Source organism: Neopsephotus bourkii, unplaced genomic scaffold, assembly GCF_033783945.1.
Source record: "Neopsephotus bourkii isolate Nb327-2 ecotype Australia unplaced genomic scaffold, CSIRO-AGI_Nbou_v1 NB_71, whole genome shotgun sequence".
NCBI lineage: Eukaryota > Metazoa > Chordata > Aves > Psittaciformes > Psittacidae > Neopsephotus > Neopsephotus bourkii.
The window spans coordinates 1-26,683 of NW_026900588.1; the positions used below are offsets into that span (position 1 = coordinate 1).

At 40.8% G+C, this 26,683-nt stretch overlaps 1 protein-coding gene across 28 annotated transcripts in view; it reads left to right on the forward strand.

Moving 5' to 3' along the window:
- The first annotated feature begins 1,175 nt into the window (after positions 1-1,175).
- NRXN1 (neurexin 1) overlaps positions 1,176-26,683 on the forward strand; it is a 678,625-nt gene continuing 653,117 nt past the window's right edge. For 25 of the 28 annotated variants that reach the window (XM_061353813.1, XM_061353820.1, XM_061353737.1 and 22 more), the window contains exon 1: positions 4,677-6,187. In XM_061353813.1, coding sequence (XP_061209797.1) covers positions 5,449-6,187 — 739 coding nt within the window. In that variant the 5' untranslated portion in view covers positions 4,677-5,448. Of the gene's footprint in view, positions 1,287-1,354; positions 1,374-1,555; positions 1,571-4,676; positions 6,188-26,683 lie in introns of those variants that run through there. The other 3 variants (XM_061353676.1, XM_061353687.1, XM_061353697.1) reach the window with 3 other exon arrangements.

Consider the following 26,683-nt stretch of genomic DNA (forward strand, 5'->3'; position numbering starts at 1 on the left):
TACAATCAATCCATCACCTTTTTGTGGGCCACTGAGTACAAAGTTAAATGCCAGTCAATAGGCAAAACCAAGTATGTTTGGCATGATCAAACACATTCGCTGCACCTACACCCATGATTGTAGGAAACCTTCAATTTCTCTAATATTTTGTGACCATTTGGAGGCAACATAGTGTCAGGTAGGTTTAAAACCACACCAGAGAGCATCAGGGCTTTACCAAAGACTTCTCCTATGGTTGTAGATACAGTCCTTGGTCACGAGCCTCTACCTCCATTTTCCCCACAGGCTGTGCAGAATCCTCCAAGCTTCAGTTCTGGGGAAAAATAATAACAACATAGAATCATAGAATCAACCAGGTTGGAAAAGACCTTCAAGATCAAGTCCTCCAGTACTGCCAAGGCCATCACTAAACCAAGTCACTAAGGGCCTTGTCTACATGGTTTGTGAACACTTCCAGGGATGGTGTTTCCATCACTGCCCTGGGCAGCCTGTTCCAATGCTTGGCTATCCTTTTGGGGAAGAAATTTTTCCTAATATCCAGTCTAAACCTCCCCTGGCACAGCTTGAGGCCATTTTCTCTTCTCCTATCACTTGTTCCTTGAGAGATCAGCCACCTCCTGGCTCCATCCTCCTTTCAGGTAGTTGTAGAGAGCAATAAGGTCTCCCCTGAGGCTTCTCTTCTCCAGACTAAACCCACCAGGTCCCTCAGCCATCCTCCATCACACTTGTGCTCCAGACCCTTCACTAGCTCTGTTGCCTTTCTCTGGACCTGCTCCAGCACCTCAGTATCCCTCTTGTCATGAGGGGCCCAGAACTGAACACAGGATTCAAGGTGCGGCCTCACCAGTGTCCGGTACAGGGGGATGATCACATCCCTGGCCCTACTGGCCACACTATCTCTGATACAGGCCAGGGTGTTGTTGGCCTCCTTGGCTCCCTGGGCACACTGCTGGCTCAGCATCAACAACAGCAACAAAACCACGCAGCCCCTCCCAAAAAAGCCATGCCGAGGAAGAGTAGTTCCGACTGGGTGGCAGAGGTGTTTCACCGCCTCGCCCCCTCCAGACACCGCGGCGGGGCTGCTGATGTGCGGAGGGTGCTGCAGCTATCGCGGCACCGCCCCCGGCGGGCAGACGGGCGCGGCGGCGTCACGCAGCGGCTCCGCCCCCCGCTCCCGCCGCCGCGCACCCGCAGCAGCGCCCACCCCGCTCCGCTCCGCTCCGCCGGCGAGCGGCAGAGGCAGCCCCGGCAGCCGCGCCGGCCCCGGCCCGCCGCACCCCGCGCAGGTAAGGCGCGTCCGGGGCGGCGCGGAGGACGAGCCCCGCTTCGCCGCGGCGGAGGCAGTGGCAGAGGAGACGGAGGAGGAGGCGGCGGTGGGTTTGCGTGCGGCGTTGTGAGAGGTGGATGGCCATGAGGGGAGATGGTGGAGCACAGGGAGAAGTTAAAGGTTGGATGCGGTGATGTATTACCCCTTTCAAAGGAGGAGGAGGGAGAGGGTCTGTGAGACTTCGCATCCACCCGCTGCATGTTTTCCCTTGGCGTGAGCTGCCCTGGAGAGCGGCGATTGGGGGTGAATATCGCAATATTGCTGTGATTTATCGGCGGCGAGGGGTTTGTGTGGAAAGTGCATCGATAATTTGGGACATTTTCTATTGTGAGCCAGAAGAAAGAGGGCACCCGGCTGTCTCCATACGTGTTTGGAACTGTTCGGGTTCCTGCTGATGGTATGCATTTTTTTTGAAGGGGTAGAAATTATATCATGAGCATATTGAATACATCTGCAGACCGGGAAGGTAGCAGAATCGATCATTCCAATCGGTTAGGAGAGGATTTGATTCTAGAAATTACGTAGAAATGAAAGCCAAAGACTAATGAAGCTATTACCAAGTGTGCTTTTGAATTAGAGCGCTTCTCCCTTTGGCTGCAGCAAGGTTGTTTTTCAGATCCTTTTATTCCATCCGGTAATTTGTGAACTCTTTGGTCTTCCCCGCACCCGGAGACAATGCCGAGTGCTTCATACAATGAGGATGGTGCCAGGGATTGTGCATGCCAACCAACCTGGCATTTAAGGATTTATCGACCTATGGGTGTCTCTCTCTCTCTCTTTTTCTAATTTGGAAGGGCTCAATCGGGGCACCTGTGACTAAATCATCGTTTTGGAAGCAAAAAAAAAGATGGTTGTGGAGGGGTGGGGGAAGCACGTTAATTCCTCGGTGAGGCACTGACTGCAATAGATGTATTTCTGTTGGTTTGTGTCTATTCCTCGCTGCATACATGTGTGTTCACACGGACGTTGCTGGGAGGGATGGCTGGTACTTGAGAGCCCATCTGAGATAGAGATATGTGTTAATAAATTGTCCTCTTTTGAGAAGGGAAGTGTCCTTCTGCTTCCGAAGTGACTAGACAGGACGGAGCTGTTTATTGACACTGTGTGGATTATATCGACAGTAATAAATAAGCAATTGGTTGGGTTAGGTTTGGGGTTTTGGGGGGGTTTCTTTTTTTTTTTTCCTTGAGTTTTTATCTTTTTTTTTCTTTTGTTTTTCCCCCACAGTCTTTACATCTTTATTTGTTTCCCCTATAATTTTTCCTCTCCTTTCCCTCCCCCTTCTTTCTTTTTTCCTCTCTCTTTTCCCATTCTCTTCCCCCTCTTGCCGCCGCTGCTGTGTGTGTGTGTCTGTGTGAGCGGGAGGGGAGAGCCGGTGCCGCAGACAGAGGCGGGCAGCGGGCAGGGATGCTCCCGAGGTGGGATCCCCGCTCCGCGCCTCTCCGCGGACACCTGTAGGGATCGCTCGGGAGCTCGCACACCCTCACACGCGTGTCCTTGCCCTGTTCCCACAGCTCCCCCCCCCCCCACAGTCCCCGGGGCTCCCGGCACCCTCCGCCCCACGCAGAGCTGCGCTCCCCGCGCCAACCCTTCCCCCCTGCGCCGGGCCCCGCGCACCTTACGCCCACCTTCCGCATTTTCCACCCACCGCTTCCCTCGAGTGACCGGCTACCCGGTAACCTCATGAACACACACACGCACATACGCATCCCCTCCCCACACACACCAGCCTCCAGCCCCCCCCCCCCCAAATCGTGGCTCACACTGCCGCCCAGCCCTAGCTTCCCGCAGCCCCCCGCAGCCCAAATCTGCTGCCCGCCCTAACCTCCCCGGTGCAGCCGGTAGCGGCGGGGCCGCTTCTGCCGCCGGCGGGCGCAGGGACCGGCCTCCCCCCCCATGGCCTCCCCGCCGCCGCCCCGCCGGGCCGCGCAGGGCGGAGCTGTTCATGGTGCTGAAGCCGGAGCCGCCGGCGCCGCAAGCGAGCGTCGCCCCTGCCCGCAGCCACCGGCCGGCAACGGGGAGCCCCTCGGCTGGTAGCTTCAGGGCGAGAGGTACCTCCTGCGGGGGAAAGGGAAGGCGAGCCTGGGGGCTCTGTGCTGCCTGGTGCGGGCTGGGCACGGCTGGCCTCTGCTCGCCAAGTTTGGGGGCTCTCCTCGCCTCCCTTTCGCTGCTCTTGCACACCTCGCATGTGACAGATAATAAAAATAATCGTGTTGACATTTAGAGGGATGGAATTAAATATAAAGACAGAGTAGGAGGTGACTTAGCAGCTCTGAACGTGTCAGGTGCAGGCAGCTGAGGTGTGTGCCTGTTTGAAAGAAGGTTTCGCCCTGGCAGGCTCATCTCTTCTCTCACCCCCTCCCCAGTTCCCAGTCCAGCAAAGGGCTTGGCAGCAGCTCTGGACATGATACTGTGCCTGCCTAAGCGCTGCTGGCTAAGAAATGGGAGGGAGTTGAAGGGGAAGGAGTGGGCGAGGAAGGTGTCGGAGATCCTCTCCTCCATCAGGAGAGATCTGCTAATGCACACCTTCCAGAAATAATATAGCGGCTTGGGGGAGAAAAACAGAGAGGGGAGCCTCTCTGCTGAAATGCTTTGAATGCAGAGACCTCTTCAGAGGAAGAGAGTGAACTGTGGCATATATATGATTTTTAAAAGGAGGAGTTGTTCTCTTAAATAAGGGCAGCTGAGTAAACATGCATAAAATACAGCAACCCATTTCAGAGGACTAGCACCTGGGATTAGCTGATCTGCATTGTGAATAATGTCAACATCAGAGCTGGCTTGAGTCAGATTTTCCCTGCCATAACAGCGAATATCAGTGGGGAAACAAACCAGGTGGCAGAGGAAAATGTGGTTGGAAATTTTCAAAGTGCCTTCTAAGAAACCATTGCAATTCTTCCTCTCCCCATGAAAATAAACCAGTGGGTGTGCCATGTAGAGTGCAGCCTGCCAGTTCCTGCTGGGAGCTCAGTCCACTTTGTACGCTTTTGAGCTGTATTGGAAAGAACTAGAATTGGGCTTGGGAGCATCATCTGCATTAATAGGACCCTACAGCTTCACAGGTGCTGCTATTTCCATAAATAAATTACTGTAAATCGCAGAACAAGCACCACCTTTTCTTTTCAACATTGTCCTTGTGTTAATAAAATCTGGTGCTGAGATTTAGGTTGAGCACTGCAAGTTATTACGATTCCTCACCAACTCCAAAATTGCAGCAGGAGTTCATTTTCCTAATGTCAAACAGCAGTTGAGATGAAAAATTAATCACAAATATCCGCTATTGATCAACTTTATGATTTAACCTGTTCTTAGTCGTAATTTCTTATTATTCTGTTTCAATTCCTTGCAGATTAGAAACAAAAACAATAGAGGAAAATCACCCCCCTGGATCTTAGCCTTGGCCTTTTGCAAGCACACAGAAGAGGAGCTGTCAGGCTTTGCATGTCAAGTAGCCACTCGGCTGTTTGACATCTTCTGGGTTTCAACCCCATTGGGATTGAGGCAGCTCAGGAAACCATGAGCGATGAATCCTGTCGTCTGCTGACGCTGCTCTAGCACCATGGCAGACAGTCCGTGATCTGACAAGAGGATCCATCCTAGAGAGGCAGCACTGGGATTGGTAATTGGCTTCCTGGGAAACTACAGCTGGTGGAGAGGATGTAAAAGGAGGTGCACACGTGCCGGGATATTGTTACGGTCTTGCCAAGCTGGTGGATCCACTTGGAGAAGGGTTTTGCCACTGATTTTGGGTTTTTCTCCCGTTTTGGTAATGCTGGCTTTGGGGAAAATTTCTGCTGACTCACCTGCCCCTGGACACCTTTTGCTAATCCCGGCCGACCAGTGAAGAGACCAAACGGCACCTTCCCCCCACCGTGGGTCCCCTCTGGTGGCACCGGACCCTATCCCACACCCAACCCCATCCCGTGGGGCACCCACAGCCTGTCACCCCCCGCCCTGGGGAGTCCCCCACAGTGACCCCCGCACCCGGGGCGGGGGTGAGCGTGCCCGAACTTCCCATTGCGGCTGGTGCCCGGCAAGATTTTACCCTGTGTGCCGCCGGGGCCCCCGCGCCGCCGCCTGCCGGCCCTGCCGCCCCGCTCGCCCGCCCAAGGCCGCGCAGGATGGGTGCGGCGCTGGTGCGGCGTGGGGGCTGCCTGCTGCTCTGGCTGGCCCTGCTGCTGGGCTGCTGGGCTGAGCTGGGCAGCGGGCTGGAGTTCCCAGGGGCGGAGGGCCAGTGGACCCGCTTCCCCAAGTGGAACGCGTGCTGTGAGAGCGAGATGAGCTTCAACATGAAGACACGCAGCTCCAGCGGGCTGGTGCTCTACTTTGATGATGAGGGCTTCTGCGACTTCCTGGAGCTCATCCTCACCCAGGGCGGGCGGCTGCAGCTCAGCTTCTCCATCTTCTGTGCCGAGCCCGCCACCCTGCTCTCTGACACAGCGGTCAATGACAACCTCTGGCATGCCGTCGTCATCCGCCGCCACTTCAAGAACACGACGTTGATCATCGACCGGGCCGAGGCGAAATGGGTGGAGGTGAAGTCCAAGCGGCGGGACATGACTGTCTTCAGTGGCCTCTTCTTAGGGGGACTCCCGCCGGAGCTGCGGTCGGCGACATTAAAGCTGACGCTCTCCTCCGTCAAGGACCGTGAGCCCTTCAAGGGCTGGATAACGGACGTCCGGGTCAACTACACGCAGACGTCACCGGTGGAGAGCCAGGAGGTACGGCTGGATGATGAGCAGAGCCGCCTGTGCGCCAGGGAGGACGTCTGCCTCAATGGGGGCGTCTGCTCGGTGCTCAACGACCAGGCTGTCTGCGACTGCTCCCAGACGGGCTTCCGGGGCAAGGACTGCAGCGAAGGTAAGGTGCCATTCCAGCTCGCTCCCCATCGCTCTGTGGAGGGGACGGATAGGAGGCCAGGCCTGCATGGAGTTTCATCTGTTTGAGTGGATCTCCCTCCTTCCCCTCCCTCCCCGCCACATCCCTGGCTCCTCTCTTCTCTGCCTTCTCCTCCCTGTCCTCCACGTGTCTCTGTGGCCAACCATGGTGCCATCACTCTTCTGTTCTTTGCCAGGCTGGGTGAGTGGAGGAGGGCATTATTTGGATGTCTTCCAGAGGTGGGGTGTGATGTGGGGCTGTCCTGGGCAGAGGAAAGAGGGGTCCTGGGTACCAGGTGTCACCCGGGCGGGAGTGGGTGGCTGGAATCACACTTGGCAATGGACATGCTTGCCAGAGGCAGCTGGTGGCAACTAAGTTTGGCAGTGGGGAAGGTGATGCTGAGGATTAAGTGCAAAGATGAACTGGGTTTGTTTGTTTTTTTTTTGTGGGGTAGGGGAGACCCAGAGTGCACTTTGTATTTGATACTTGCCTCTGCTTTGTTGTTGGAATAAAATCAGTGATTTATTTGTGAATTCCTGAAATTGTTGCTGGGGAGGAGGGGAATTATACAGGGGATTATGTTTTAGCATGGATGTGAACGGTGCTGCTTTGCAATGTATTTAGCAATTCACCATGCCAGTCAGACAGGGAGAATGGAAAAGGACAAGGGGAAGTACATACTCCAAGACCACAGAATTCCTGAGTAGTTTTATGAAGGAACAGGGAGCTTAGAAAAAACAGCAGTTTTCCTGAATCCCATCTACAAATAAATCACTGAGTAAAATACAATTCATATTCGTGCCCATTGTTTTTGGCAAGTGGAAGGAGCGTGAACATTTACTTTGCAGATGCATGTAGGACATTTTTTTAATTATTATTATTTTGCCAGTAAATGTACCATTGCTTGCAGCTCCTTAAGCACAGAAATTCCTATGTTGTGTACCTAGAACAGGACGTAAAGGCATATGAGTGAAATAAGAGCAAAGGTATCAAAGGAAAATATCCTCTTCATGTCAAAATTGGAGAGCAAAGCCCTAAGTTTAAAATGTAAAAGGTAAATATAAATAAGATACTAGCAAGGCCAAATGAAGATCTTCATTGAGTGGCTGCATGACATTTATGGCTGAATAATTTGCCTTCAGCATTTCTATCAGATTTCACTCATTATAAGAAAGAAAACATCATTTGTGACTGTGCTTTATTATGTAACACCTCCTGTCCTCAGTGTCAATACTCAAAACACTACAGTCATTCTGCATCCTGTTTACTTTATCTCTCATCTGCCATCCATAAAAAAAATCCAGACCCTGTTCACATTTTAAAATCATTTTTAATAAGCAAATGGTAGTTGCAGAAAATAAGGTGTTTGCACTTTCAGTAGCACACAGCCCCAGAAACTGTAAAATGAAGTTATCTTTTAAATGAGTCAAGATCCTATCAATGGCTTTAGTATTTGGATGTATATTTTTAATATCTGGTACTACATAATATAGAGCTATATGCTAAACATTGAGAGGTCTTAGCATCATTGAGTTCAGCCCTATAATAAACCAAAAAGAAAATTACAAGGTGGAGCAGCTTGGTTAAAGCAACAAGGGCCATTTGTGTATTATTATATATTTACATGCCCTTTGCATTAAAATCTAGTTTATTTGAAGTTGCTTTGAACATGTAATATTTATATGAAAAAGTTCATATAATTGCATGTAATATCAGTCAGATAAAATCTGTTGTTTACATAATAGTAAGTTTAACAGCAATTTTTAAGGAACATTTTTACGTTTATACTGAATGCTACTGAAATACACATATGTCCTTATATATTAAAAATGGTACAGAGCTTACTAAAAGGTAACACTTAATAATATTTAGAATCCCCCAAACTTAGGTTAAAATTCTGGCTTAATTCAAATACTGGTGGTTTTACAATTGACCTCAGTGGGAGCAAGATTCCCCTCATGTGTCCCTTGAGCACCAAGAAGCCTTATAAAATAATAGCAAGACTTACAATTTTAGCATAGTTTCTCAACAAAGGATCATCAGCTACTCAGATTCTGATTTCATTTGAAACAGGAGACAACATTTCCACTGCTAGCAATATAAATGGGACTAGCCCTACAGTTTAGACCTCTTGGTTGAGAAAGGATAGTTAACTGAAATTCCCATCAGCCAGGTTTTGGTGAAGGGATTAGTAGCTACTTAAGTGTGCTACCAAAGATATTGAACTACTTTATAAATGATTTATTATTCTAACAGAAAAGGCAGAAGGACAAGTAAAGCCACTGTGTCTGTCAAGAGAGAAACCCTGGCTCTTGCTGTTTAGTTCTTTGTAGCCAACACAGAAATTACACTGCTGAGTTTTGATCTTTTGTTCCTGGAACATGTACATTTCCCACAGACCTTGTAAGAGGTTGCCACTGCTGAAGGATGGAGGATCATCTCAGACTGCAGGGATCTGGAGGGGTCTTTGAGTTTTCCCTTGTTTGGCTTTTTGACTAAAAATAGTTCAGATGGGAAAAATCCCCAACTTTCCATTTTGATCTGAAATTGTAACCATGTGTCCTAGCTGATACCTTTGCTTTAAAGGTAAAAGATGGTCATTAAATTCTGTTTTCCTTGGGGTTTTTTTAATAACTTTTTTTTTGGGGGGGGAGAAGGGGCTTGGATTTAGTGTGTTTCTGCATCTCTCTGGTGTGGTAAGACAGAGAGTCCCACAGCACAGTGAGGACTTCAGGAATCAATAACAGCAGCCACAAAGAAAATCTTTGCAAGATTTTCTATCCTGACTTACACATTAGAGAGATTAAAAAGAATTGATTTAGAGTCAAAGTTTCAAGCCTTAGGATGCAAGTTTTAATAGAACTTTTGTTGTTTTCAGGAAACAAAATATTCTTTTTTTTTTTTTTTCAGATTTTCATCTTTGAAAATCTCATTAATTTTTCCTGAAGTAAAACCTTCTCATAAGAAGAAAGTTTAACCAAGTTTGTTTAGTTTGGAAACCCCACAATAATGCAAGTTAGTTCCAGTAGGCTTAACTGTACCTGGACCTCTCTAAACCAGGAGTTGCTTGAACCACACAAGTGTAAGAAGAGTGTTAGCTAGGGAAAGAACCGGATTTATTGCATTCAGTCATGCCCTTTAGTTTGAATAGGATCTAAACCCTCTCCAACAAGAGCTTTGGCATGAATCACAGAAAAAGGACTGAAGTATTGCTTGAGGATCCAGGGTGTGCAATCCACAGCACAGAAAAATATGATCACTAACAGTTCTGTTGTGTATGAGTGTGTACTTACGAGTACAATAGCCTTCTAAAAGAGAAGATAAAATCTCTATTTAGTACTGAAACAGGCAAGGGAATATTACATCACATAAGAATAGAGACTCAGTAGAAGAATAAATACACAAAATTATGACAAATTCTGTTAGGAATAAGACTAGCATTAAAATAAACCCTGATTGCCATATCAATTTTCTGATAATCTTTTGACATACATCATCGTCTTCTGTTCAGTGAAAAACTATTAGTCCCTGAAATGACTCAAATTGATATGGCTTGAGTCCATCATAGGGAGAGCTGTTCATTCAAAAGACTGATCTTTAAAATCAGATTTTTAGTGAGTTAAGTCAGGGTCTTACAAAGGAGGGACAATACATGATTCCTATCAGTGAGCTTCCATATTCCTCTTCTCATTTGGCTCCTTACATTAAAATTTCGGTACAAACCCCTGTTTTAGGTATTAAATGACTAAAATAGTGACCCTCTGGCTTTAGATTAAGAAACAATAGACATGTATAATTTTCCTTTCATGCCCATTTTTGTAAAAACCACCCTCTCCAGTATCCTGTCTGAGAAAATGGGCAGAAGCCTCTGAAGAAGGGAATAAAAACCACGTAACACATTTCGCTTTGGGAGCAGTTTCTCACTGACCCTAGCTTCTTGTCACTTCATACCCTTCTGCTTTTCTGTAGCTGTAACTGCTTGAAAAGAACTGCATACAGAATAACTTATCTTTTTAAAATACAGCTTGCCTCCTTGCCTGAATATTAGCCTGTTATAGAGGCAATTACTCTTTGAAGTCAAAGTATTCCTGTTTAGAACATGTTTTATTTTAACTGTTCCACTGAGTTGTTGTTTTGTGAGAAAAATGAGGAGCGTTCATGCAGCTGTTCACTGTAAGAGATATTCCTCCTTGTCAGATATGCAGAAATTGATGCCAGTTTGAACTGTGAAAGGGATTTTTTTGTAAGGAAGTGAATTCCAGCTGTCTCAGGCTAGCCAGCATTTAGATTTGTTTGTTTGGGTTCTGAATATATTACATCAATCTTTGTGGTGCCTATTTGCTTCTTCATGCTAACTTCAACAAAAGTCATCCAATATTTATATATTTTCTAAAAAATTGTATTTTAATTCAGTTGATTCTCTTATGCCTTGAATAAAACAGAGAAAAATAGTTTGGGATTAATTATCTTTTGCAAGATAGTGTTTGAGTGCAAAGAGATGCTAGTGAACTCATTGCCTGTAGTCAGCCTTAACAGAGTAGCCACACTGGTCTTTATCCTTAAAGAGTTAGCTAAATACACTTTGAGCTAGTAAATACTGCAAGCAAGACTTTCCTTTTGATTTATACTTCATAATCTTTATCTACAATACACATCTCTATTCCATGATCTGTATTTCTTATTCCTGCTAAATTTCTTGTCAGTGCCAATGGCCACTGGGATGATGTTGATTTAGGCAGGAGGAAGGCTAGAAATCCCCTAGAGATTAGAGATTATATGATGGTTCTGTTGTATTTGCCAGTTATTAGATTAATTTATCACTAAATGTTTTAATTTTATTTTAATAATTTTAAACAGTGTGACTTTGTTGTCAGGGTAGAATCTTGAGGGCAGATAGTCAAATGATCCCATGGTCTTTCAAAACTGTGTTGAATCCGTACCTTTCACATCTGGTCGTGTGAAAACAGAACCCTTATGTCAGTTCAAAGCAGAATTTTGCATCATTTTCCTAATGCATTTTGATACATTATTTTGTTTGCCAGGATTCAGCATTATAGGATATTGATTTCAGTATCTGTCTCATGTAAAATCACAGCAATTTAAATACTGTGTCACTGGTAATTAGGAATTGGCAGTCTGTTGTGTTTTATCTTCTCAGAAGGCTACTTGTTGAGTATTGCTAATCCTTTCAAAATGCTGATGTTGAAATAGGTCCAAAATACCACTTACACATATAGCATACATCTTAGTACCCCAGATCAATAATATCTTATATAGTGAGGTTGTTGCTTCCCTTTTTGGCCAGTTGAGATGCAGGGTCCATGTTAAGTCTATATTGCAAGTTAGAGAATGCTAATATGCTGGAATAATTTACACCTAGCAGCACAGGACCTTGTGTCACATTGGTCAGATTAATTCAGGTTTTCAATATTGTATAACACTATTGTCTATATTTTCATGTAAGATTCAACTTCAAGGCTTACAGGCACTTTGGACTAATGTACTTGATCTTTTGTCTCGACTGCAGTGTGGCTCCTTGGGAGTCGTAACAGTAGATGCTAGCCAAGGAGTTGTGGGAAAACATTTGGATTACAGAACATATCCTTTTATCCCATCATCATTTCTGAGCTGATGGATAGGAATGGGGAAACAAGCTGGCAAGTAAAACCAGTTCTTGATAGAATATAGCTTTATATAGAGGCTAATGTTAACGTATGCAGGTTTGAGGTTTTATGGTTCTTTTAATAAACATTTCAAAATTGGTTGATAATCTCAAAGCAAAAGGCTCACCCTTCTTTCCTGTTGAAATGAATATAATACTTTGTCTTCTGGAAAGCTTTGTGTTCCTTTCAGATACATGAAAACATACCAGCTTCTGGAAAAATACTTGGTCTAGTTTACTGTGCTATAGTTGAAATTTACATATCTTCTTAAACATATGATTTTACAGAATAGTGAAGGGCATTCTGAGGTGCTGAGTACCATGTCATACCTGAGGAGCAAGTTGTAAAGACCAAAGTATACTTCTTTTAGGAAATGATTTTGTAGAAAGTAACAAACATATGTTTATCTGTGTTATGTATAGAATTGACCAGCAAAGTCAGGGAACATAATGCTTTGATGCCTTTAGTTCTGTGCAACCAGGGATCATATTTTAATCTTTTATGAAATGATTTAGGTTTTTCCCACATAGAGGTGCACTTTCTCAAATGACACTATCTCCTCCTGTACTTCAGCAATGGTACCTGACTATCACAGTCACCTTACCAGCCTGGATTATACTGTCATCTATGCAGAACTCACTCTTTTAGTTCAGGTTCTCTTCTGCCAGACTAAAAAGTGATGGTATGGGGTGCGTTCATGCTAATGTCTAGCCATTCCCTTGGCTCTTGGTGGTGTACTCAGTAGAACCAGTGAGCACAAATGCACAAAATACCTGTAGTAACTAACAAAGTATGAAAAATGAAGAACGAAGAATGAAAAAGCACATGACTTTGACTCGACATTGCTTTCTCAGGTACCTGAGACAGTTCACAGCACTTCTGTTTGGCTTCCCCATCTGTGAAGTTAAACTAATGACACTTCATACAGGATTTTTGGTAGGATTTTCTTCCTGGCAGTCAGGTACTTGAAAGATTAGAATTTCTATTACATATCTAGTAGTGCACATCAAGACTTGAAGCTCCCTTTACTGTAGTGCAACCTCTTTAGTCTACAGAACTGGTAGTAGCTGGCTTTGAAATTGCCACCCTTCCTGCTGCCTATCTGTCCATAGTGGAGTGTTCAGAATAATGTGAGGGGGTTTTTGTGCACAGCTGGTCTTCCATTACATGCTTCCCATTAGTCTGACTCGATACTGGAAATGATGTAGCTTGTCCACACATTCTCATCCTTTGCAACGTTACAACACCTGTACAAAAGTCATCCTTGTTATTGTAAAAGAATTTAAGATTTACTGTCTTGAGGACAGTGGAGAACTCTGGCTCCCAAGTCAATGATACAATTTTCCGAAGTTTAATTCTCTTTCATTTTCAATGAGAAATTTGGGGTGAAAGCTGGAGATGGCCTCAGTTATGCTTTGTTTGGGCTTGTAAAGAACTAAGAGACAGAGAGAGTATGCTGGCAGCATTCTATTGGGTGATAGGATTTTGGATTTCTTTAAAATTCTATGGAGTTTGCACAAACCTGAAAATATCTAGCTAGGTCCTCATAAGCAGCAAATTTGGTGCCTTATCTATCGCTGAAAAAACAGGTTCTGTTTTCATTTTCCATTGGAATCTATTTGAAGTCCTGTTGACTCAAATTTAGAATTGGGGCAAACCTAATAACCTGCTGATTCTGAACTTATTATTCAAGTGGGAATCTGGAAACAGAGATCTAGGGCAAAGTAAGTCACCTGCTGATTCTGACTGTAGTATTCATCTGGGAGTATAGAGAAAATACTTTTCATAAATTCAGGTATTTATTACCACCATCATAATCATCATTATAATTATTCATTAATTTAACACATGCTTATGAAGCATGCTGTAAGAATAGTTATGACTAATCTTGATTTACATTTAAGGGACTCTGTAAAAATCTGTTCTACAAAAAAAGGCGTGTGGTATATTCAATAAGAGTCACTTGCAGTTGCTGCCACTACAAACTGTGAAACAGTGTATTCTGGCTATATAAGCGTTACATACTAACGATGCTACGTTGGTGTGTGAGTTGCAGATTGCTTTTAGTCTGTGGCACAGTGCACAAGGTCTTGGAATTGAAAGGTTTGACTTCCTGGTGATTTTGTCTAGAGAAAGGGCTTTGTGTTGCTTAAAGGCACAGAAACTAGACAGATCCTTCCCACAGTGATGTCTTCTTGTCATTAAGATAACATGTACAGCCATTATGGAGGTCACTGACCTAGCAATTGGAGAGGTATGTCACAGTTCCAAAATTTCAGTATTACATCATAATTTCTGATACCAAATAGCCTTCATGTTGATCTTCTTCCTCTTCTATGCTTTTTACAACAACAGATTTAAAAAATGACAGTGTGTCAAACGGGGTATTTCCATTAAGAAAAGACTCCTTGAGAAAGATAACACGTATGTATTATAAGTTAGATGTATTTTAAGAAGTGTATAGAAAATCACAGAAATTAGGGAGTAGATGTGGGGTGAAGATCTGTATTTCTGTATTAGAATTTTCTTTAGACGCTTATCCAGACTCTTTGTTCCCAAAGGTGACAACAGAAATGTTCACACACACATATATCAGCATTTGTACAATGGGTGTCTAGGGAACAACCGTATTGAATAGCTTTAGGCTGAATTACAGTCTTCTGATGCACAGATAATACTAATTATTAATAAAAATACGAGAATTGGGCCCTATCACTGTTAAAAAACCACGCATGTTCTACGGCCCTCTTAGGACAAACATTCTCTTTCCTGATCCTGAATCACACAGGAGTGCTGAAAGTGATATAAAAATGTTTAGATTCTACTGATTGTAATGCAGTACCAGGCTTACATTTTACATTTGTAAAATAATTTTTACATTTTTTCATTAATAAAATTAGACTCTTAACCTGGAAGGCCCAGGGATAAGAGACGAGGCTAGTGAGACAGTGCATCTACTTCCCCAACTACACACACTGCTATGTCGAAGCACAATGAATTTCAGGTGAGTATAACAGCATGGACAGAGACTTCACATGACATCATCCCCTAGAAAAGTAGTGGGATTTTTTCTGGAGGTTGCCAAGAACGTTAGTGCTGACAGAGACATTACTAGTTTTGCTTATTTTGAGTTTGTTTTTCTTACCATTTTTCCTTATCAGACAAGAGACAGGTGAAAATGGAATCTATAAACCAATAGCTGTGTGTCACCTAATTTTTAGACTATCATGGGGTGATACAAGAAGGATTCGTAAATAGATTTGACAAGAACTGTTTAATGCCTTCCTGCTACATCCTTCTCAGTTTAATGTTGCTGAACTTCCCAGGAGCCCATTCTCTGTGAAGTTTGTTTTCTGTGGTATTTATTGCAGGAAAATAATGTCTGTAATATTATTACATTGCAAAGAACATGGGGGTGGTTTGTTTCTTTAGAGCATACAGTTTTTCAGAGATAAATTGAGGACTGTTAGTCAGTATTAGACAAAAGATTTGTCTGTTTAAATATCTACTGAAGAATTCTGAATAAAGGTTTCATATTCTTGCATAAAACATTCCTGACTTAAGTGTTACGAGGAAAGCACCAGCATTTTCCCAACAGGACACCAGGAAGAAAATATGAGTTGAATATATTTCCTTGTTGACCCCAAACTCCATTAGTTTTCCATGAATGCTGTGGTAGTTTTCAGGAGTCTCTTGGGGGAGTAGGCGTTCGTCACTGTTCTTAGTATAAAGAATTTGAGGAGCAGCTAGGATGAAAATGAATTACACAGCCTTGAACTTGTGCTTCTTCCTCTAAAGCAGTTAAATGACTGAGTCTGGCATTACAAGAAGCTTTAGACTTAAGCAGTACAGCAGTTTATACTTTTGTTTTCCACATTACAGATTTTTGAAACTCAAAATTTAAACAAATCATCCATCAGGTTCAAAGTTATGAGAAAAATATTTTCACACCTTTTCTTATTCAGGTTTCTGTAATAAAGTTCCAATAACAGGAAAAAAAAAAAGTTCATGTGATAGAAGTTCTGACCTGCTATTTTTGCAAATCCCTGACAACCTCATTTTTATTACTGGAGACATTGTTAACAGTCAAAAGTTTTATTTATTCCATTGTCACTGGCTGGATCCCATCTCTTAAGTATCATTGGAGTCTTTAAATAAGAAGGGTCTTTCTTGCATAAATACCTACATCATTCAAGCTTGTAAAGGGACTGATTAAACAAATCTCTGTTATTCAGTCTCATATTACCCACTGTGATACTTGAGTCATGCTGGTGAATTCTGTAAATCTTAAACTACAGAAGTATGCTCCGTCTCTGGCTGTGTTCAAGGCCAGGTTGTACAGAGCCTTGGATGACATGGTTTGGTGCAAGGTGTCCCTGAAAGGACAAGGGGGTTGGAATTTGATGATCTTAAGGTCCTTTCCAACCCTAACTATTCTATGATTCTATGCACAGTAATGCAAGTGAATAAAATTCCTTCCCAGTTTCTTCCATATTAAAAGCCCAGAAACATACCTGTTAGAAGTGGAAAAACAACAGTCTAAGTTGATGACAGCATGGGAATTCAGAAACAAAGCTACCTCCGGGGAGTGGTGGCTTTCATCGTTCTTATTCTTTGTGTTGAAGGGAGGAACTTGTCTCTCCATTTTATTCACATGTGCATTAAAAAACAACAAAAAGCAGTTAGTGATGCTGTATCTATTCTGGTAGAGATATACATAACTCAAAAAGCATGCCTCTGAGAACTTTAGTAATGTTTGGCTGTTTTGATGTTGGATTTGAATACAGGCTCATTACTCCTTGGATAGCCTAAATATGTAAGATGAACTGAGTACAGGTTGTGATGTTGCTGAACTTTGCTCCTCTTTAGCTTCCTTGTCAGAAATCTGAATAGTAGTACATAATTATGTCTTGGAAACTTGGTCCTTACCTATTCATGTCTTGATCCTTGTCCAGTCTGAGCTCTCAGTCACTTAAACTAAGCTTTCTATCATCAGAGAATGTAGAAAGAGGAAGTAAGCAGATGAATCAACTCATGGAATTGGAAGAAGAAAATGTCTTCAGAAATGATGCATATTGTTCTGGCCAATATTTTTAAAGTATTTTGATTTTGTAGGTTTGCCACATTCAGTAGAATCTCCCATCAATTAATGGAGTAAAATCATTTGTTCAGTATTCCTGTCACGTGTAAATCAGGATTGATGTCTTTTGAAGCTAATATACTAAGCCAATGTAAAATAAGAGTAAGATCAGAATCAGGTCCTATGGTTAGGAAAAAGTAAATTTTTCAAGTGTATTAATATTAAAGCACCCCAAACCCTCAAGAAACAAACAGGCTTAACCTTGCCCACTACTGTGTAGTATTAGTTTGTGATCTTTGTAGACGTTTCCTTTGTCATTCAGATGCACAGAAATATTTGGCCAGCACAAAAATGACTGCTGAGAAGCTCTGCATGCTTGTTTCCCATGCATATATAGTAACAATAATTACTTACCACACTCTTCAATTTTTCTGTATATATAGAGGTACAATAAGAAGGTGCAATGCAATTTTCCCTTATAAAATTATGAATTAATGGCTAAAACAATTCCTATTTTAACCCCACTTCCCACCCCCATTGCTGAGATGTATTAAAATGTTTGCCCTTTGAAAATAGTCTGTCATGTATTCTTTTCATCTACATGTCTGAATGAATCTTCACACTCCTTCTGTTGTTTGTAGAGACCCATTTAGTGCACAGGTTTTTAAAGCATAGCTCAGTATGGCCATTTGGCTTCTCTAATCAGCCTAAGTCATCGGTGTCAGTCTAACATGTATGAACACTCACAGCACTCAGAATGTGCTCTGAGAATATTATTGAGTTTATAAAATAAAGTGTTTACAAACTATGAACTGTCAGGACAAAAGATACTGTACAATTTTAATTTCATCTCTTTCTGGGTATCCATTATGAAATAGTCTTTAATTACATGCTCACATACCCCTTTTTCCTCGAGCTTTCTGCCTCATTCAGTGCATAGCCTGGATAATAAGTTCTTCAATATTTTATTTTCTCCTTGCTGTTCAGTTTGTAGCCCTGAGCCTTATTTATTGTCCATATTCAAACCAGCTCTGGAGAGACATTATTAATTTTTCCCTGGGCTTTTCTAAGGTTTTCATAACTACAGTACCTGAGCCAATATTAAAAATTGCAGAACGCCCCTGTAAGATGACAGATACTATTATCCCAGTTGTAGAGGAAAACTGAGGCAAGAGAGGCTGCAGGTAAAACCATTCACTAATATTGAGTGCACAATCTAAAGTTTTTCTGAGTACTTCGCATACAATGCTACATACTCTAAGCATCCACTACAACTTCAAAGCATGCTTCCACTGACTTCAGATCACAGCTTTCAGTGATCGGCGCTGCGTATACTGGGATATGGCAAGGATATGCTTGATACATGCAAGACAGAAGAAGGCGTGCTCTCCAAAGATGCAAATGTCCTAAATAATAGGGAATAACTGCCCAGAAAATGCCTGACTCTAAAAACCTCTCCAAAATCACATTGTATTTGTAGAAGAGGAGCTAGAACATATCCTTTCACAGCAGCGTTCACCTGTCCTTGGCATGTGGTACACCTCACTCCTTTTAGCAAGGACTCTTGCACTGGAGGGGCAGGTGAAGCGCTCATTGGCACAATAGCTTTCTTCATTACTCGGTTATTACTTATTGCTAAGAATAGACCTCTTTTGTGTACAGAACAAGTAAATGAGGCTCTGGAGACAACTGCATTAAACTGTGTAATTAAAGGCTATATCATAACATACAAATAAAGTGGAAGGATCTAAGTTACATAAGAAGCCTTATGTCTCAGAGCTGCTATTTTTGTCTTTGCAACCTAAAGAATGTTCTTTTAAGGTAGTAAAATAGTCAGTGTGTGTAATTCTTTGCAGGTTTTCAAAACTCTACTCCCACTCAGACATCCGAGCCACAGCCACTGTGTTTTTTGCACTTGACTGAGGAAGCACCATTTTCACAGGGCCCATTCCTGACAGGGAAGTTGCTGATGGACTGACACTTTCCTGGCTCCAAATCTAGGTAGCTGGACCTATAGGACAGGCTATGCAGTGTCTAATGACAGGGAAGACCTGCTGAGGCTGAAACTAAAGTATGCAATTACAGTTCAAACAAACTTTCAGGAATTTCCTGATGAAATCTAAGACATCTCCACTACCGCTGTACAAATGTATTTTGCAACTTGAACAGATTCTGGTGGGTTTTCAAAGGATTGGCAAAAGGCTTAACCCTGAAAATCAAGTTACTCCTGCCCAAATGGTTTTCCTGTTTCTGCTTCAAAATAAGACTAAAGTCAAAAGGAATCAGAATGGAAATGAAACTTACTTAGATATCCCTTGGGGAGATACTGCTGCTAACATAAATGTCAGGTTTTCAGCTGAGATGGTTTTGGGTGACTAAATCAAATATATTTTGAGAGACTTAAAACTGAAAAAAGAAGGCTTCCTTACTATGCTGGGTCACTGTCTATTTTCTTTTATTACTATAGCTGATATTCCTCTGTAGTAAATGTGTCTTTTAAATAAATAAAGACTTACACAGAATTGTTTCAGTACATTTCAGAACCATTTTTCCAAGGAATTGAGTTTTTTAAATAAGATATAAACATTGTACCTGCACATCTGCTTATTCAGTGTTGCCATTAAATAACTTTGCCTAAATATTTCTTAAACTCCTCCTGTCAAACTTCTATATGAGAAATAGTGTAGCCCTCATACAATGTTCCATACACAAGAGCCAGAAATGCAGTGCTAATCTTTGACTTCACCAACCAATATTTTTAAGATACTTCTGTCTTTGTCAGAGTCACGTTTTTTAATACCCCAGGATTTCTGAACACATCTTAATTATTTTTCTCCATATTTAGGGATTGTTACTTTCTCTACTTACAGAACCAGCTGCTCATTCCTTCTTTGTGTGTTAAAAAATTATGAAGATTAGAAATATTTATTTTCCCTTTTCTTTTCCATGATTTATGTTATATCCATTATGTTATATGGTGTGCTATTTTGACTGTAAAGCATACAAACATGTATTAGCCATTAGGACAGGAGGTGAAGGCAGAATAAAGTCACAGTCAAATTACCAATACACTTCTTTATGATCACTTAATTCACAGATGGTCCCACTGTATCTGTTTGGATCATTTGCATGAATATTTTTATCCCCTTGATCCCCAATATGTATTATTATATAGTTATGCTGCAGATAACCATACTTATGTTAATAACATAATATGACTATTAACGGAAATTATTATCCTATATATTACCTCCTGGTATTTAAACACCTAGTGACATTTTCAGGAGCATTAAAATGTTACTACCCACACTGATTTCAATAGGACTATGTGTGTTAGTACAAAGAGAGAAGAAAAGTTTTTAAAATAAAAAAGTTCAATAGGCAAAAAAGAAACCCCAATTTAAACTTGTGGTTTAGCAGAATCAGACTAAAATTAAAGTAGTTATAAATTCTCAGAGACAACTCTTCATGTTTTTACATATTATAAATGTTGTGCCTAGTATGTAATCTTATTAGATGCATCTTTAAAAATGCCTGTTTAATGAATAATAATGAGTTTAAATTCAGATTTCCATATGCATATAAATTTTGTCCAAGCTCAATGTATGTATCTTTTACCACCTCTTTGTTGCATTTTCTACAGAAGAACTGCAGTGCTATTTCTCTAGGAAAGCTTAAATGCTGCCGGAAAATAGTACCAGTCAGAGATCCGAGTCCTGTGTAACATCCCTAAAGGCTGTTTTTTGCTAAGCAGTGAAGGGAGTATAATTTAATGCACTCTGATTTTACCGTCACTTAAAATATGTCCCAAGCTCAGCAGTACTCCTCTGCAGTCGTTTTCTTTTTTCTTTTGAAACATAGTAGATAGATAGTACACAAAAAAGTAAAACAAAAAGTTTACCAGCCTACTGGATATCAACAAAAGCTACATGCATTGATTCATTAATCACCATTTAATCTACTACCTACACTTACCAGACTAACCACATATGAGCTTCTGTGATTATTTACAACATTCATGCATTTCATAAACTGGCTAAAAACTCTTCTCAGTTGAACAGAATGCTAAAGAGACCTTGTCCTAAATGTAACTTTCTAAAGCCTCCTAAATTATATACAAAGAGATGAAAAAAAAGGAAAGGTTTTTTTTTATAGGCAATGCTTCTTTATCAGCCAGTGACATGTTTATTTTACAGTTGTTAATGTATCACCTCTGGGATTTATATCAGTAAAGATTAAAAGCCATGCAGTTTTTTAGTACTTCTAAAATTGATGCAGTTATTATTTTAATTTCTATTATTGTTATTTCTAAGTGAAACAGTATAGCAGGTGCACTAAGGGTATTTCTTCCCCTTAGAGTAAAATGAGAACAAAGGGGAATGGCTTTAAACTGAAAGAGGGGAGATTTCAATTAGACATTAGGAACAAATTTCTTTACCTTGAGGGTGCTGAGGCCCTGGCACAGGGTGCCCAGAGAAGCTGTGGCTGCCCCATCCCTGGCAGTGTTCAAGGCCAGGTTGGACACAGGGGCTTGGAGCAACCTGGTCTAGTGGAAGGTGTCCCTGCCCATGGCAGGGGGTTGGAACTGGATGAGCTTTAAGGTCTCTCCCAACCCAAACCACTCAGTGATTATATGATTCTCTCATATCTACCCCCATATACATGGGGAACCATGCTGCAATTCAGTCCTACTACAATGTTATGCATAAAGAGAAATAATTTTTCATGGGAGGACTGTGCTAAATTCATTTGATAGAGCAATTCCTCAGGCAGTTGTGCCAGTTGGTCCAAAAGGGCAAACAGAGAGGAGTTTTCTGACTGAGAACATGCAGTAGCATAAGGGGAGCCAATGTCTTAGCCTGTTCACCCTATGGGCATGTGAATCTTGCTTACTTCTTGAATTTCTGTCTATGCAGCTGTGACTGATTCCTGCAAGCATTATTGATTACCAATGTTCTGGCCAGAAAAATTATTTAAGGAATTTATTTGAAATAATCTGAAATATTTCAGTGATTTGGAAAATATTTCCTCTGTTTTAAAAGGAATCCATTTTCAAAGATCAGTAAGGTAAAATTCTCTGAATAGAGAAGCCTAATAGCTACACTGTACTATATATTAATAAAAATCATGGAGTTTTTTAGCTGAGCTTGGGAAATGGACCTCCATTTTCTCAGAGTTAGTAGCATCACTTTTAAATCAAATCTTGGAAAAACTCTTATTACTGAATTTCCATAGCACTCAAATATGTTTGAGAGTTGCTTTCCTTTTAGCTGCATTTCAAAGCAGTTTCCTCTATTTATTTGTTTATTTTAAGTATTCCAGCTAAGTTTTTGCTTGGTAAGAGCTGCACAATAGTTCATATATGGCTGCAGGTTCTCCTCTGAAATACTGGATTTCTTCAGAAAATCATTTTAGCTGTAATAGCGACCTTTGGTTCTTGGTTTTTTTCAGTTCGATTTTCCTTCTTGCAGGATTTACTACAGTTAAGAAAAACTTACTATGCAACAACCCTTTTTTTTAGCTTTGGACCCAGATATTATTTCTTCTTTAAAAAACAGATCCTTCATAAATGACTATATCAGATGAATGGTAGACATCTGGAAGCATAAAATGGAAGAAAAGGAGAGAAGAAGGACTAAGAAGTAACTAAGTACTGGAAATGGGATTTGGAATTGTTATTTTATTTTCACAATTCTATTACAACTTCTTTATATATCTCAAGTATTTAAACTCTCTCACAGTTTTCCATCCATAAAATAAGGTTAATAATATTCAGTGTCATCTTATTACCATTCCCTGTCTGTTTTGTTTAGTAATGTCTGAGATTTCAGAGCATATTTTGCTATGTTCCTACCAATATCTACTACAAGAGATATGGATCTTAGTTGTGGTGTTAGATGTTCCATATTATATATAATAAGTTGTAGTTGAGCTACAGATACTGGAACAAAAATAATGACCATTTTTTTGCAATTTAGGGTATTCCAGGTTACTTTAATGGCAAGAAAGTTCCTGATGTACTCATGCCTATTCCTTATAAACATGTTCTTCTTTGGAATAACCTGTTTGGACATTGTTTGTGGTTTATTTCTCATAGCATAACATGGCAACAAGATCTATTAACAAGATTAATCTATCTGTGTGAAAGCCAGTGTGTATTTATAAAGGGGTCCTTAACAAATCAAAAGATTCTTAAGTTTATCTCCTTTACAAGAAAAAGCAAAGATGCTTTTTTTGAAGTGAAGCGAAAACCTGCTAAAATACATGTAGGATTGCATTTTATTGGGATGTCAGCTGATAAAAAGAATTTTCTTAGGTGTGCTGCATTTTAATAGTACTTGTGGAGGCTGTTGTGTGAAGGATTTTGAGCTTTCCAGCAGAAAAAGTGTTTACAAAATGTCACACAATGTAAAGCTCTGCACTTGCAAAAAGGTGTAAAGTGGGAAACAGTGATTTTCATTAATACCTGGTTACATAAAGGCTATTCTGAACAATACAGACTGATTTGCTAGTAGAGAAGAAAAGCACTTTACTAAGTCTACAGCCTTTTGGTTCTTCTGCTACTAGGAATTAGCCTAGAAGCATAAGATGAATTTGTTCATCTATATTTGAATTGAAAGGAAGATCTGATTTTCAGTGATGTAACAGTGGAATGATCCTCCTCAGGCAACCTTTGAAAGCAAAGGAATATTCTTTTTGATTTCAGAAGTGTTTGGATCAAGGAGTTTGGTTCTACCTCAAACTGCTTGAGCTGTGACCTGCATGGAAGTTAGTTATTATTGTTCATGATAAATGTATCCAAACATGTTATTTTTTCTATTTATTAACAAACTTATGTAGAAATCATTCTGATCTGATCTTTATACGATGAAATAATGTTATGAAGGCCTAAACTATATATAGCTTAAATTAGTGTAGCCGTAACATTTGATGTCATGAAGGCCTTATGAGGGTTTCCTTAGATAACAGTTAGATAGTAGAACAAGAAGTAATTTACTTGTCTTTTGTGAACAATATGTATTGTATTTAAGAGGACAGATAGACTGGGAAATGTCCAAATGACCATTTGAAAATATATAACTTGAACTGAACACACAGTCCAGCTATACACTGAATAAAAGGACCAAACAGAGAGTATATGACACCCATGTCATAGAAGATGATAAGCTAATGAAGAATGCAAAATCTAAAGGACAAAGAACTGGTTAAATATATGTGAAGGGGAATCATAGATTGCATTCCAGCTCCTGAGTTATTAGATTCCATCGGCAGAATACATTCAGCTGAACTCTTCAGCTAAGCAAGGCTAATAATTCGGATCACAAGAAAGGAGTGATTAGATAGCAGCTCAGTGCAACGACACAGACAAAATCTCAGAATGAGCAATCCACAGTGCTGATCCAATGTTCTCAATTTCAGCTGGATTCTAAGTGGAGTGACAAGGGGGTTTGAGGGAGCAAAGCACTTTGGCCACATGAAATGTCAGCAAGTCTATGACAGCAGAAGGGAGCATGGAGAATTCAAACCCTTAAATCTGTGAGCAAATGCAGTGAACATGTAAACTCCTGATGAAGAAGTATTAGCTATCTGTCATAAAAGTAAATGTTTAATAATTAATGGAAAGAACAATAGTAAATGGACCAGTTATTCTAAAATGTTGAACAGGCTACCGGAGTTTGAAATACTATTTTATCAAGTAGAAAAATGCTAAAATATTTGTCTTTAAAATCATTTTATTCCGACATTTTCATTTCACTAAGTAGTGAGAAAATACAGAGTCCATAGCTTTGAAGACTGTAACATTACTCTGACCCATCCTCTGGAACAGGTAAATCTTTGTTACAATTTACGCATGTACTCAAACACATTTTAAAGCGGAAATAGCCATAAACATAACAAGATTTTATGAGCCTTCCTAGGTGCAGAGTAAATAGAAGATGTTTTCCAAAGCAAAGACTGTACTTACTTACCTCTCATGTCTGTAGGCATCTGCTGACAAACTTTCTTTTGTGCCTTTGGTTACTACACCAGCTCTGAGAAGCGATCAGATACACTATGTAGGTATTTCCCAATATTGCTAAACTGTAACAGAACATATTAAAAAATAAAACACCATCTCTCCTATGGTCCATTGCCAGACTATACTACATGTTCTTCACACTCCCTTCCTTTTTCTTTCCTTCCCATAGCTGTGTATGTTGCCACTACAGGATCACTGGAGGTAGTGTACATATTTAGTTGAATAGTTCATGTTGCATCCGATACACCATTCCTGGATAATAAATAAATAAATTACTCTTATTTTAAAACACCCACCAATCTCACTCGGGATGTTACACTGCAGAAACCCAAATACTGTATTTCTTAAATCTCAAGATTTGTATGTGCCAAAAAATCTATTGCTAGCTTTGTAAGTAGTTCAGAGTAAAACAAGATCAGCTATTTTCAATGATGGTCTTGGACAAGAGACTACAGGTTCTGTTTCCTTAAAATAGTATAAAATATATATTGCCTTTGGGGCAAAACATATGAAAGTAATTTTTCCTCTCTATTTAATCTATTTTGCAAGGTACACTGTAGTGCCATTCTATTTCAGCAAATGTTAAAACAGCATTTTTTTCCCCCTTTTGGGAAAAAGACTTGCATTTTTATTCTATTGAAATTGCTTGCTTACAAAGAAAATGTCTGGAGTTTGGGGGAATGTATCAAGTTATTTCTGTGCCTTTTTCATAGAACAGTTGCTAGCAGACACTATTCATCAGCAGAAATTTGGGTATATTTGAGTAACACATGCCAGGGAGAGAGACAAGATTGTATGTTTGGTTAGAATTTCTTTGTGCCTCCTTTAAAAGCCCTCAGAATATACGTACATTTCAAGCTGTGAAAAAGATAGTAGAATTGTCATTAGATTTAGGGCTCTGGATTCTAATGAAGAGATTTTGTAAACTTCTTTAGGAATAACACCGAATTGGTGAGTGATATTTAAATCATATGTCAGCAATTAAATACATAAATCTCTGATTAGTTTATCTTGGCATACACTCTGTGTCCTCTTCTCAGTTCCACTGAGTAATAAATTGCACAGTGCAATCTCATTCAAGCACCTACCTGAGGTAGAATAAATTCCTACATGTTTTATTCTTGCCATTAATCGATAGTAAAATGGTATCCTTCAGCTATCTCAGTCCTGTAGTTCTTATTATTTGAGGACTGATTTTGTCTTTTTGAATTCAGTCTTCTTCAAATGTCAGTGGATATGAGTGTCATATCCAATTTCAGCCTGGAACTATTTTCCTTCATAGAAGTACTAACAGGTTTGGTTTAATTTGCTCTAATCCCTATGCAAAGATGTTAAGGAGGCTTAGCTTATTCTTGGGTGAAATATCATTTTATTGTATTTTTAGAAATTTTATTATATAAAAATCTTTCATGAGCTACCTGACTTAAACAGCATGACTGTCAAAACTTCCTAAGTATGCTCAGGGACAGACCTTTTTTCCCCCAAGTTCTCCTAAGAGGTCATATTTTCTCTATGCCTGAAGTAAGCCTGATGGACTTTTACTTTGTGGAATACACTGTATTGCAATGCATTCAAATGATGAGAATTAATGGGTTAGTGGTTTCTGAACTAAATATAGTTTTAGTATAAAATTTTCACTGCACTTAAATCCATGAGGATTTTTGCCATTCACATAGTTTGTTTGTGGAATTGATGGTATGGTTTCACACGTTCTA